The 13,905-nt window shown below is 32.1% G+C and overlaps 1 protein-coding gene across 2 annotated transcripts in view; it reads right to left on the reverse strand.

Moving 5' to 3' along the window:
- Positions 1-461: 461 nt before the first annotated feature.
- LOC106475073 overlaps positions 462-13,905 on the reverse strand; it is a 68,831-nt gene continuing 55,387 nt past the window's right edge. For both annotated transcript variants that reach the window (XM_022381321.1, XM_022381302.1), the window contains exons 2-7: positions 12,247-12,301; positions 10,523-10,611; positions 9,760-9,855; positions 7,768-7,830; positions 5,987-6,097; positions 462-1,546 (exon numbers count right to left, since the gene is read on the reverse strand). In XM_022381321.1, coding sequence (XP_022237029.1) covers positions 782-1,546; positions 5,987-6,097; positions 7,768-7,830; positions 9,760-9,855; positions 10,523-10,555 — 1,068 coding nt within the window. In that variant the 5' untranslated portion in view covers positions 10,556-10,611; positions 12,247-12,301 and the 3' untranslated portion in view covers positions 462-781. The remainder of the gene's footprint in view (positions 1,547-5,986; positions 6,098-7,767; positions 7,831-9,759; positions 9,856-10,522; positions 10,612-12,246; positions 12,302-13,905) is intronic.

Here is a 13,905-nt window from a genome sequence, read left to right on the forward strand (position 1 = left end):
ATATAAGACTGCCGAAAACATGATTTACAGTATTCGTATTTCGACATATTAAACACATGCAAATTTCTTCTTAAAAGTAAACTTCTTTAATTTTCTTCACATTTTTTAGCAGCAACACGAATGAGTATAATATCTTGACAAATTAAAACTAGGAAACATGATGAGCCTTTGTATTGTGATTTCTTCGATATATTTGTGGATTAGTCATCATTATTTTACTCTAAATTTATAGTTCAATATTTTGACATATCTTGCTTTTAAATAATTTGTTTATCAATATATATTTTTAGTTTTGGTAACACTATTAAAATAAACTAAGAACTGGAAAGCTAGTACAGTAATAAAATTATTTGTAAAACTGTAATGATATTGTGTCTTAAGATTTACTGACATTTTAGTCAGAAAGCTAAAAAATAACGAACATACAAACTACAATAAAAACAGAAAATCCATGCAACTGTACAGGCTTAAAAAGATTTCAATAATGCTTGTAGTGACGATAATATACGTATGCACACAGATGAACGGATATATATATATATATCGAGAGAGAGGCAGATACAGATATATATATTTACATGCCTTATTGTTTGTACTAGATGGAAAGCATCATCACATAATCATTGAAAATGTTATGATAATTGTATACAAAGTTTTCTTGCATGAAGCTTTCTCGACATTGAACAAAAAGAAAAATTGATATTCATCATAGTGATTCTTAATTTCTTGTAATTTAAGGCCAAATTGTTTATTTCTTACATAATATGTCACGTAAGAGACTTCACAGCGCAATGTCTCGTATACTATCTGTAGAACTGGACTGTACATCATCAGGCATTCTACTTCCAGGTCTTCCTAAGTACTGGAAAGGATCTTCTGGTAGTTTCCTCAATGTTACATCATCAGTTATCTGAAGAGTAATATCTTCCAGTGAACGGGCACGTCTTTGTGAAGGTGTCCTTCTGTATTTAGACCTTTCCAAACTTTGCGTCGAATATCCAATACTGCTGTTTGCACTAGAAAACCCATTCCTATAATCTCTTATCGAATCTTGGTCGTTTGCAAAAAAACCACTATTCACGTAAGAATGGTAATTTGGCATATCTGAAGCGCTGTCAGTCATCACTTGTCTCTGTAAGGCGTAGCCGAAATCACTTAGAGATCGTGCATGAGCTCGTGGCCGTGACGTCATAAAATCACTGAAAGATGCAGCATCAAATTCACTCCTAAAAAATGCTGCTGACCCGGGAGGAGGTGGAGGAGGAATTGGCCTTCCTAGAAATACCGATTTATCAGAATTGGAGACCCCATTGGCTGGTATACCAAAAGTAGTAAATCCATTTTGTCGTTTGGTATATAAATTAGAAGAATTAGACGGATTACGGCTGAGGTTCATGACGCCTCCGTTAGGAATACCGTTAAAGTGTAATTCGCTGTCGTGAACTTGTCCACTTCGGAATCTTTCCAATGTTCCTGAAGTATGGCCATTATTTGATATACCATTCTGTTTGCTTATTCCGGAACCCTGATCACTTAGTAGGGAAACCTTCCAAAGAAAAAAAATGTGGACGAATTCCTTGATATAAAATATTATTACTATATAAAAAAATATGAATGTTATTAAAACAAAAACAGTTTTTATTGTATTATACTTGCCTGGACCAAAGAAGTTAAAACAGAAATTTTAAAAATATTAAAATAAAGTATTAATTTGTAAACACATTGACATGCCATAAAAACGAAATACCTTATGTTATTATAAAAAAAAACAGCGTTATATACTTTTTTTACTCTCCTTCCTCTAAACATTAGAAAGTTAATGTCGAATACTCAAATAAAAAATTAATGCATAAATTTGTTTACGCTATGTTGGAATATAAGACGATCTTTTATACACACTTGTCAGAATACTGAAAGTAGATACGAATATAACGAAATAGAAGTATCCAGAAAGCTAACAGGATCCTTTATTAATGGGCTATTATTTCTACAAAAGTACCCCGGTGGAACAGCGGTAAGGCTATGAACTTACAACGCTAAAGTCCGAGATTCGATTCCCCACGGAGGGCACAGCAAATAGCCCAATGTGGCTTTGTTCTAAACAAACCTACGTACAAACCCATATTCCTACCAAAATTAGAATAAGAGTATCTTCGTCAAACCTAGAAGTTATACAATTGCCTAATTCTATATACAGATGTTCACCACGTAGTTAGCATCTATATGCAGATGTTCACCACGTAGTTAGCATTGTTTCTCGGTTAAGTGAAATTCTGTTAAAAACTACTCAGATTGTATATTTTCATATTTGTAACCAAATGTCCGAAAATGATAACTCACAAAACCGTAGGATTACCATCCAACCAAAATATGTACAGGAAAATATTTTAGACAATATGGATCACCAGTCAGCCAATATATATACAGGAAAATGTCTTGCACATTATGGATTACCACTCAGGCAATATGTACAGGAAAATATTTTAGACATTGTGGATCACCACATAAAATATTTTTAACATTATGAATCATCATCGATAATATGTACATAAAAATAATTTAAACATTATGGATCACCAGCCAGGCAATATGTACATAAAATGTTTTACACATTGTGGATCACCACACAGGCAATATGTACATAAAAATAATTTAAACATTATGGATAACCACATAGTCAATTTGTACATGAAACTGTTTTAGATATGATGTATAACTAACTTAAAACAAATGCATTTTACCTGATATATTTTTTACTTTATCAGAATTTTTGAGCAAAGCTATACAAAGGACTATCTATACATAGCCGTCCCTAATTTTCAGCCGATTGACGAGAGGGAAGGCACCTAGTAAACAGCACTCACTGCCATCTCTTGGGTTACTCTTGTCTGACCTAATAGTGTGATTTGACAGTCACTCTTATAACGAGCCCACGGATCGCAACCAAACCCTTTTTTCTGATATGAAAGTTATTTTTCAAGTAAGTGACTTCTCTAGACAACAGAGAAGAAACATTTGACTGTGTTTCGATACTTTGGTACGGTGTGCATAGTGTTTTTGTTTTGTTTTTTTATATCAAACATTCTTTGTTTATAAACGTGCGACAAATTAAAATAAGATTTAAAAAATGAGCTATAATTTTATATGTTTATAACAAAGACAGAAAAGGTGGATTTGAGCAACAAAAGTTAAACAACATAAGAATTTAGTAAGTAAGGCAGTAGAAACACAAATCAATTACTGTAATAATTTCTATTTATCTTACAAACGTCCCTCGGGTGGGACAGCGGTAAGTCTTCGGATTTACAACGCTAAAATCAGGGGTTCGATTCTTCTCAGTGGACACAGCAGATAGCCAGAAGTGGCTTTGCTATAAGAAAACACATACACATATCTTACAAATATAAATATAGCAGATTATAAACGTATGTGAAGAAATCGAAAACTCCAGATATGTTTAGCCAACTTGTACATAACTTGCCGTTTAGGTTGAAAATTTCTATTCCAATTTTTTCCTAAACTGAAAACTATTTCATTTTCCTTAGTAAGCAAAGCACGGATAGCCCGTTATGTAGCTTTGAATTTAACAACAACCAAGCCATTATTAATCGTTTGGCTTACTACGAGTCACAACTATTTTGTCTTGTTAACAGCCAATATCATAGTAATACCACGTAAAGATGTTAATCTATCATTCATGCAAGTAACTACGAATAGTAACACGTATGCTGAAAGAAATAAATCTCACAATGGATATCTGTAACTTCACAAATTTCATATAAATGTTATTGATTGTTTTGGTTTGGTTTGGTCTGTTTTGAATTTCGCGCAAAGCTACACGAGGGCTATCTGTGCTAGCCGTCCCTAATTTAGCAGTGTAAGACTAGAAGGAAGGCAGCTAGTCATCACCACCCACCGCCAACTCTTGGGCTACTCTTTTACTGACGAATAGTGGGATTGACCGTCACATTATAATGCCCCCACGACTGAAAGGGCGAGCATGTTTGGTGTGACGGAGATTCGAACCCGAGACCCTCAGATTGCGAGTCAAGCGCCCTAACCACCAAATGCTATTGATGGTGGTGGTTCCACAACTAGCTATCTGATATCTGTCCACCGTAGGGAATCGAGTCCCATAGTTTAGCGTTATGAGTCCTGGAAGTTGATGCTGACCCACTGTAAAACGTCATGTGTGTGAAAAAAAAACAGTAGCAATGAAACACTTCAGAGTTGTATTGCTATCATAGAAAACAGATAATTTAAAACGATCAAATGTTCGGAGTAATAACAAAAACCTAACTGATGTAATTTTAAAGCGCTTTTCACACACGCACATTAATATTTTTCTTTAGAGAGAGTTCTTTTAAAAATGAATACAATATGAATTAATTAAGTAAAATTCGGCCGCAAATTTGACAAACCTTTAAAGCCCACATAAAGACATTGACGACTAATTTCGCTTTTCATTCCTCCGTCTAAAAAAATTACTATATAATATAAATAGCAAAAGAGAAAGCGATCAAACCCACATATAAATTATCAACTTGCGATACTCGTACAAGGCTACAATAAACCCAACCCACACCTATCAACGTTCTACTAACGCAATAAATCTGTCAAATGTAGGTACTGCTTTTTATCACTAAATATAATAGCTCCATGCCCTCAATTAAAACGTCTGAAAGATAACAAATAAAATTCAATATCTGTTTGTAAAATGTGTGCAACATTCACGTACAGACGATTAGATCAACTTGCGACCATCTAGAAAGATACTTTCAATAAGTCTTTCCCCAGCTGTGGTAGGCAAAGTTTCACATCGTGTAACAGTTGAGAATTCATTAACCCAAACATCTGTGGCAAAAGTCGTCCAAATGCCCCAAACACTAGTACGCAAGATAATCAATAAGAATCTCCATCTGTGCTTGCACGATATATCTGTTCAACAGTACGCAAGATAATCAATAAGAATCTCCATCTGTGCTTGCACGATATATCTGTTCAACAGTACGCAAGATAATCAATAAGAATCTCCATCTGTGCTTGCACGATATATCTGTTCAACAGTACGCAAGATAATCAATAAGAATCTCCATCTGTGCTTGCACGATATATCTGTTCAACAGTACGCAACATAATCAAGAAGCTGGAGAACCCATGCTATTCCATACGAAAACATATCTATCGAGCCGCCAGAAGCAGTACTTGTTGGTATGTGTGTGATAGGATTGTTGAAATGGGCGTTGGGAAATCGTCGTACTCGTACGCTAGATTAATTATGTAAAGCATCATAGAGGAGTAGTGTACTTTGAACATGACAGCCTTACGATGGAGCCTTTTGCAATAGAAACTACGCTGCAGGACTATTGTTAAGACTTAAGGCAGTTAAATATAACATAACTTGACTTGTAGACACATACGGTAACGACGTGGTGAGACTCCAAACTCGTTTCATTAAAACGTACTCAACCTATATATACAATGTTTTACCCTCTATTAGGATATTATTTCTAAGCAATTACTAATAACAACAAAGTTGTGAATTGACCTGAAGAAAATTTTTAAAAAATCAAACTCTGTAACACTTGGCTGGCATCGATATAACTTTTTTTTTGTTCCCGAGTGGGTCAGTGGTAATTTTCTAGAGTCATTAAGCTAAAATTCGAGGTTCAAAGCTCCATTGTGTAGTTTAGTGCTCGAAGAACAAAAAAAAACCTTTCTTTTTTGTTACGTAAAAAGGTAGCTTTGATTTTGAAAAAATAATAGTATAAATTATACTTGTACAATTTAGGGTGTTTTTACAGCATTTTTTAATTAATCTTGTTTCACAACATTTACAAAACTACAGGCTGATTTGAGATCTTGTAAACAACCTGCTGACGTAACACTCTCTCCGGATTACTGCATTTCATAACAATCAATTGTTCTAGTGCCAGTTTAAAATTTCTGTTCAGCTAAATGACAGAGAACTTGATTTAATACTTACAGAATTATAATTGGACTTTGGGACGACATTTAGGTTCTCTAGACGCCGCATTACATCTTTTTCTTCCTGCCATGAGCTGTACTGCGACTGGACACACACAATACAAAGGACCTATAAGTTTGGGTTTGATTTGTAGAATTAGATAATTATGCTAATATATGTACATATTACATCTTTAGCGTTAGTATCAATAAAATAATATTTTCAAAAAGAAATCCACTTATAAAATACTACTCAAATTATTAACTACACTTTTTTCGTAGACTGTATCGCCATCTCTAGGATTTTTCTACAAATACTGCAATAAAAATATATAGAATTCAAAAACCTCCAAAATAAATTTTATTGAGTAAAGAATTGCCCGATTCTTTTGTCTTTCCTTACATACGTTTATAAGAATTTTCTTCCTTTCTAGTTTAAAGGTTCTAAAAATTATAGTAATACTTGTAATAAAAAAACACATTTATTAATATCATTGATTTTTTCCCCAAAATGATTCTTTTCTAATTTACAAAAACTACCTATTAAGCGAATAATAAAAACTTCTGAAATGCTAATTTAATATAGTAAATTACTAACGAAATAATATATTAATATTATCTCTAAGTTGTACTGGTTTATAATATAAGAATTTCACTGTTAAGTCATCTTCACGTGTACATGCTTTTATTAGAAGGAAAAAAAGAAAATAATATAAGTAAAAACATCTCCATACCTCATAAGTTTGAGGTGGCAATTTCAACCAAGAGTACGGTACACGAAAACAAATAGAAGGAGAACCAATTGTTACAGACTTTTATATTTTACTTTTAATACGCTTGTTTTGGTACGTTTCTGATCAGCAAAAATTACCAATGAATTAAAGTAACATGTCTTGGTTTGGCAATAGTATGGCATGTCGCGTACTTTATAATTCTTTTGTTATAAACAAATAATTATACCTTTTATTACTTTCTGACTACTAGCCAAGGAATACATTTCCTGACTTATAGCCAAGGAATACATTTCCTGACTTCTAGCCAAGAAATACATTTTCTGACTTCTACTCAATGAATACATTTCCTGAATACTAGCCAAGTATTACATTTCCCGAATACTAGCCAAGGAATATGTTTCTTGACTGCTAGCCAAGGAATACATCTCCTGACTTATAGCCAAGGAATACATTTCCTGACTTACAGCCAAATAATACATTATCGGACTCATAACCAAATAATACATTATCTGACTTATAGTCAAGCAATATATTTCCTGACTACCAGCCAATGGATACAGCTCTTGACAACTAGTCAAGGAATGCGTTTCCTTACTATCAGCCAAGGAATACAACTCCTGGCAACTAGCAAACAATGTACATTTCTTTTCCATTCTTACTTAAAATGATAAGTATTTTTAACAGGAGATCAGAAAGTAGGAGTAAATATAAATAAAGAAGGTTTTGCTTTTTACCTAATTTTGACAATATGTTTGGTCAAGGACTTGAGGATAATATATAATATATATTCATGTCTATGGAATTAGAAGAAAAAAAACGTTTTTCTATAAGCTATATGAATATTAGAACTTAGTATGAGGCCTATTATAAGATAATACACTATTTTAAGGTAGCTTTCTATGTTTCTTGCTACAAAAACATTATAATTTATCTAATTAGAAAGTTTAATATAGATTAGTCTGAAAAAGATAATAACGTTAAAAAATTGTATAAACTTTTTAAGAATTCTCATTTGTATTAGCATTGCTCCAGAATTGAAGATTAAACAAATATGAAATAAACTTACGTTGATTACTGCCCGGCAGATGTAAAATACAAATTCGGTTAATCCGTAGTAAGTGTCCAAACCCTAAAAATATAAATGTATTACATATATATTGCACACACAAAAAAAAATGTTTCCTGAATCACTGAATTCATAATTCACAAAACTCTTATTGGTTTTTCAGATTCTGTACACAAACTCTAATTATGTAACATTTATTTGCAAGGTACATGTATATATATATATATATACGTTCTTATATTGATTTTTGAGTTTTATCAGTATTACATAAAATTTGTGTCACTTTTCTAAAACTTGCTAAGTTTTTAATGCTAATGTTGGCTGTAACAATAATAATTTAGGGATCTATCGTACGTAAACATATTGAAAGAGATTGTTCAAAATCCCACTTTCCCGTGTTATAAATTAATATCACTTAATTGATAAAGCTCCTTCCTTGATTTCTCTGTTGTTAAATGTTATTATCAGGTTATGTATTGCAACGTATTTTGTTGTTATTGTTACTATAAACCATAGCCTATGTTTATCATCTGGTTAAAAATTCTAAAAATTGGTTTAATTTTTAAAGAAGATGATTTTATTTTGATACATTATTAACATGCTTGTAATTTGTTTGGACTGCTCTGACAAAATTTCATGTTGGAATTGACAAACGTCCACCTTTGTCACATGTCCAATACGCTATATGAAAGCAGAAAACCTTTCTGCTGGTCAAGTATGAACAGTAAAAACAACAACAGCAAAAAACTTCAAATGTGTGCATTTGGTGGGCCGTGACGATCCCCTCCCTCTCTCCAATAATGAAAAATTAAAGTAACATACGAAACACATTTCATTATTTATTAAGTTGCATTTCCATGATAATTGATTCAGTATAGCATTAGAAATGTTCACTGTCCTCATACGGAAAACTCACGTGAAATACAACAAAATCAATAACCTTAGTATTTCTATTTGACGGGGTTCGCTATGATTCCCCCCCTTTCCTTCCTATATATTTTAAGAGATGCTTATATCAAACGTTACGTTTTGATATTTTTAAGTTAGGCCATAAACATACCTGTATACGTATTATAATTACACATTGTGAGTGTATATTTAAAACATGTCGTGTAATTCACCCACCATCTTATTGTTTGGTCTATCTTTGTCTAGGATTACTGGCGAGGGATGGAATTCCCCAGAAGCAGTCTAACTTACTGGCATATCCCAAATCCAGAACAAGCTAACTGAAAGTTAGTTTTTTCGCTAAAATTCTAATTTGCGGAGCTCAGAAAAAAACGAAAAAGAAAAAAAATAGAATTGTGAATGGTTAAGCGTGCTACTTTTAGATTAAGATCAAATTAGTAGAATTCTGAATTTGGTGAACCTCGTCGGTGAAAAACGAAATATTTGCATTGTCTGTACGGTCGTGTTGTCTGCCTGTAAGGCTTAAACAGGCAAAATGAGGTCAGTAACTCATTCTGCACGTTTTAAAGGTGTGTTTGCAGATTAGTTAATCATTTTGCGAGTTTATTTTTTGTACTTTAAATAAGGCTTGTTTTGTCAAGTAATTATATATATGTTTGAAATTGGAAAGAACGTAGCCGTTGCCCAACTTTCAACGCCAGTCACTGAAATGTTTTTTTGTTGTTGTTGTTGTTTTATTCACTGGCCAGAAATACAATTGTCATAATTGACTTACTTAATGTCAAAGGTATAACATCTGCGGTTAATTAAAGATAAACTTATGTTCTAAGAAGTGGTAAATTTCTACAAGAACAAACTGCAGGTCATTCTACAACAAAACTTCCCAGTAGCTAGTCGGCAGACTTGAGAGATTTTTACGCTTAAATTCGAAGTTTGATCCCTGCATTAGGATTGGCAAATGTAATCCGTTTGGCTTAATAACAAACAAGTAAAATCTGCAAAATTTATACGTACGTTTTATTTCCTAGATAAAATTAAAAAGTTCTCATAGTAAAGTTACATTTTTACATCTTTTACACTTACCCAATAATAAAGGCTCATGAATAAGACCAATCCACATTCTGGGAAGTAAAACAGGATCACCACAAAAAGCCATCCTAACAGATACTTGGATCTTTTCTGTACGCCAACGAAAATGACAACAATTATAATTTCTTACAGAATAATTTAAATATTAATAATTTCTTGAGGACCATCGTTACCTTTAATGTATATTATATATATGTATATATACATTCACGTATATAAACACAGCCAGGTGTATATAATATATATATATATACATTCACGTATATAAACACAGCCAGGTGTATATAGATATATATATATACATTCACGTATATAAACACAGCCAGGTGTATACAGATATATATATATATACATTCACGTATATAAACACAGCCAGGTGTATATATAGATATATATATACTACATACATTTCTACATCTATTCATTTTATAAAATTTTTGAACTATTCAAAAGTACTACCTTGTGTTCTCACAGAAAAAGAGTATGTGTTATTAATCTTCCTAAAACATGGGTCTCTGTTACCTTGACAGACTAAAAAAAATGGTTATTTAAAAACATGTACTTGAAACATCTAAGCATGTATTATAGTTTTGAAAAAGCTTTAGATAAAATCGTTTGTTTTCAGGATGAAAACGTTTTTTTATGTGTTTTTTTTCTGCTATAATTTATTTAAAATCCAGGAAATGTTTAAAAAAGCAGTCATGCAAGTTCTTACGTCAGGTTTTGAGAGAAGTACTTACTAGAGGGAGCCACTTACCAGGCCAAGGCCGGCGAGTAAAGCGAAGGACATCACCAAGGTAAAGAAATAACCAGCCGCTAAGATATACGACGGCACCGGTAGTTTGACTAATTAGAGAAAACACAGAAAAATGTATTTACATATTTGTGTATTTTTAACAGAATACATAAGGTCCTGAAATAATAATTTTATTGCTGTTAAAGAATACATGAAGTAACATTATATTGTCAGTTTTATTTTCTTTTAACTTATTCAGCATTATATTCCAAATTATCAGTTTTCAAACTAAATTACTAAAATACATTGAAACACAACTTTATCACATAATTTTGGAACAAGTATTCATCTGATACTCCAGTGGACTTACATGCTTAAAGCTGTCCCATTTTTAAAGGTAGCGCATATTGTCCCGCATCTTTTGTACAGCTCTGTCTTAAATGTTTCAATGAAAGTATTCTATGTAATATCCGAATACCAATGTTTTATATTTTTGTATAATAGTTTGAAACATGCCTATTCTGAGATAAGAAAGAAGGCTAAACATATGTTTTTCTGGTTATTGTAATTGGATGATATTGAAGAATTATTTTCAGTTTTCTCTTTAACATGAGTATGTCCCCCGGTGGGATAGCGGTAAGTCTACGGATTTGCAACTCTAAAATCCGAGGTTCGATTCCACGCGGTGAACACAGAAGATAACCCTATGTGGCTTTGCTTCAGAACAAACACATTAACCCGAGTCTAAAGTTGTGTTTCTTAATAGCTGTAGCTCAGACGTTTTCCAAAGCAATGTTACTTTCCGACGAGAACAAAACTAATGTTTATTTAGGCATTTGTGGAGTTTTATTCCTAGAAAACTAAGCTTCTGTCGTATGTTTGATGGCATTCAATATCTGTTATAAACCTAAGTATAAAGAATAATAGAGTTTAATTAAGCTTACGTAACTTTTGTATGTTCATTGTTCTTTCAAGTTTAGTTTGAAATCAAAAATTCATTTTATTATAATTGTTAATAGAAGTTTGGAAACTAAAGAATATTCGTATTATTGTAGTAAATAGCTTAGGTCTTCTCATTGCATTTTAGTTCTTTAAAATTACTTAAAATCAGAAAGCTACGCTTCACGGTTATAATTTGAAAGCAAATTATACGCTTTAGTTAACCAAATAATTTTGGCGCTTTAATAGCCATGTTTTACATTCGCTTGAATCTAACTTTCAGATACTGTGGGAGCGTCGAAAGTCAATTTTGTTATTAATCACTTCTTGTGGGAAGAGGACTGGATACTGAGGGTATAGGAAGATCTGGTCACTTTTTATGCATCTGTAAACTAATATGAAAGTAAAATTTAATACTGATTCTAAAACTACTCTTTTATGTAGATCTTTATTTAGGATAAAAGAGCAAGTGTGAGTAACCGCGCTCAAAATTTATCTTGCTACATTTTATTTTTATAATTATAATGTTTTCATTTAAGTCACTTTGCCTTTTCCACGTTTGTAGACTGTACTCAAAGATAGGCATCAATATTCAAAATGGAAATCGAACAATTTGTTTGAACTGTATAAATACTCGGGTCTTATTTCCTTCTCTACATAGATTAGTCTATAACTTTACATTTGCACATATTCGAAAAACTGATATAGGCAGCTTTTAGAGAATTGCCATCTTAAATAAAGTCCATATGACATTAATGTTACTGATAAGTTTTTAAATCATAAATACAAAACAAAAAGAGATTCACCTTCAGCTTCTATGATCCACCACAACTCAATAACGAATGCAACTGCATATACTAGCTGAAATAAAAAAAACAGAGCAAAAATAAATATCATGCGTAATACACGACACTGTCATTTATTACCTACTGGTTAATTATGCATCATTTAAACAACGATAAGAATGTGTTAAAGAGTTTAAAAAAAACACATGTGACCAATCCTTTCAGTTCCAATCACGCATTCACGCCTACGTGTAATTATGCACCCGAATACGTAAAACAGAAGAGAAAGAATTAACACTTTGGAGCTTTCTGTCACAATTTGAAACTCACGTGTTAACAACTAGCTGATTAACATTGAAAATCGTATTTGAATACGAGAAATGACGTGGAGTATTAGCAATTACAAAAAAATACATAAATTTATTATTATTTATAACAAAGATGGTTCACAAGTTTTTTAACGGCAGAAATTGCTGCTGAAACATTATAAAGACAGGATTCTTAACTGACACAGCATGTGGTTCAAGTAAGAACATTCTATGATAACATTTCATGTTTTTTCTATATAGAGACTTTACAGACTCATAAAATCGTTGATGATACTAATGTAAACTCATTAAAGGTTAAGTAAGAATGGAATTTTTGAAGAGAAAAAGATTTATTTAGCTACATTTAATTATTCATTAATTAGATTTACACTCAACTGCTCCCCAGTATATATATACTCAAAATATGTAAGGCACGTACTATTACGCTGGTCAAAAGGAAATGACGTCCATAAATATCAAACAAAGTTGATTTACATTTGTACTGAGTAGTAAAGTGCATAATCTGAGTATGTAATGCCCTAGTTTTATTTTCTGTATATTGTAAAATATAATTAGAAGTAAAAAGTGTACGTTACATCACATTTTTTTTTTCAGTTTTTATATTTTATCAGACTAGTGCTCTCTATGCCAGAGTCACAATGTAATGATTCCATAGTTTTGTACTGATATTAAATTAAGTGCGGGTTTCATCTCGAATAAAAACTTACTTTTTTCAAGAGATGTGCTATAAAAAGCAAGTCTTTTATTATTTCTGATAAAAAGCGTTATTTTTAGGCTTAGAAATGAAGTAAGGGCTTGTTATTAAAAAAACACAAAAAAACTTAGTTTTAACTCCTATTGATGGTACTGGTACATAGTGTGAAATAATTTTGATTTCTAAGATAGATTAATAAAGGATTTAAGGATATTATACGTGTTTTTTGTTTGTTTTATTCAGCAATTTTCTTTTATGCACAACTATAAGGTATGTTCACACGACACAACAGGCAGATTTTTAAAATGAAACATCATAAGTGTGATCCATTTCCTATCAAGTAACTGAACAGTTTTTTTACACCTCATCACTGCATTATATCACACCAGGGAAATATCCTGTTCAAGGGTTAATGACCTAAGTTTAGCGAGGCTACGCCAGTGATCAACAGCTGTGATTTTCAAACTTCCTACGTATTACAACTTATTTTCGCACGTGGACACGCATAATTAGAACGTCAAAATCACACGGTCGTTTTTAACTATTATCATTACTCTTTTAATAAGTTACGAAACAGTAAATTTTGGAATTTTTGTTAGTTGAATTCGGTCTGTGTAGACATGCACTTAACGATAGTTTTATGTTATGCATAATTTT

Source organism: Limulus polyphemus, unplaced genomic scaffold (assembly GCF_000517525.1).
Source record: "Limulus polyphemus unplaced genomic scaffold, Limulus_polyphemus-2.1.2 Scaffold6, whole genome shotgun sequence".
NCBI lineage: Eukaryota > Metazoa > Arthropoda > Merostomata > Xiphosura > Limulidae > Limulus > Limulus polyphemus.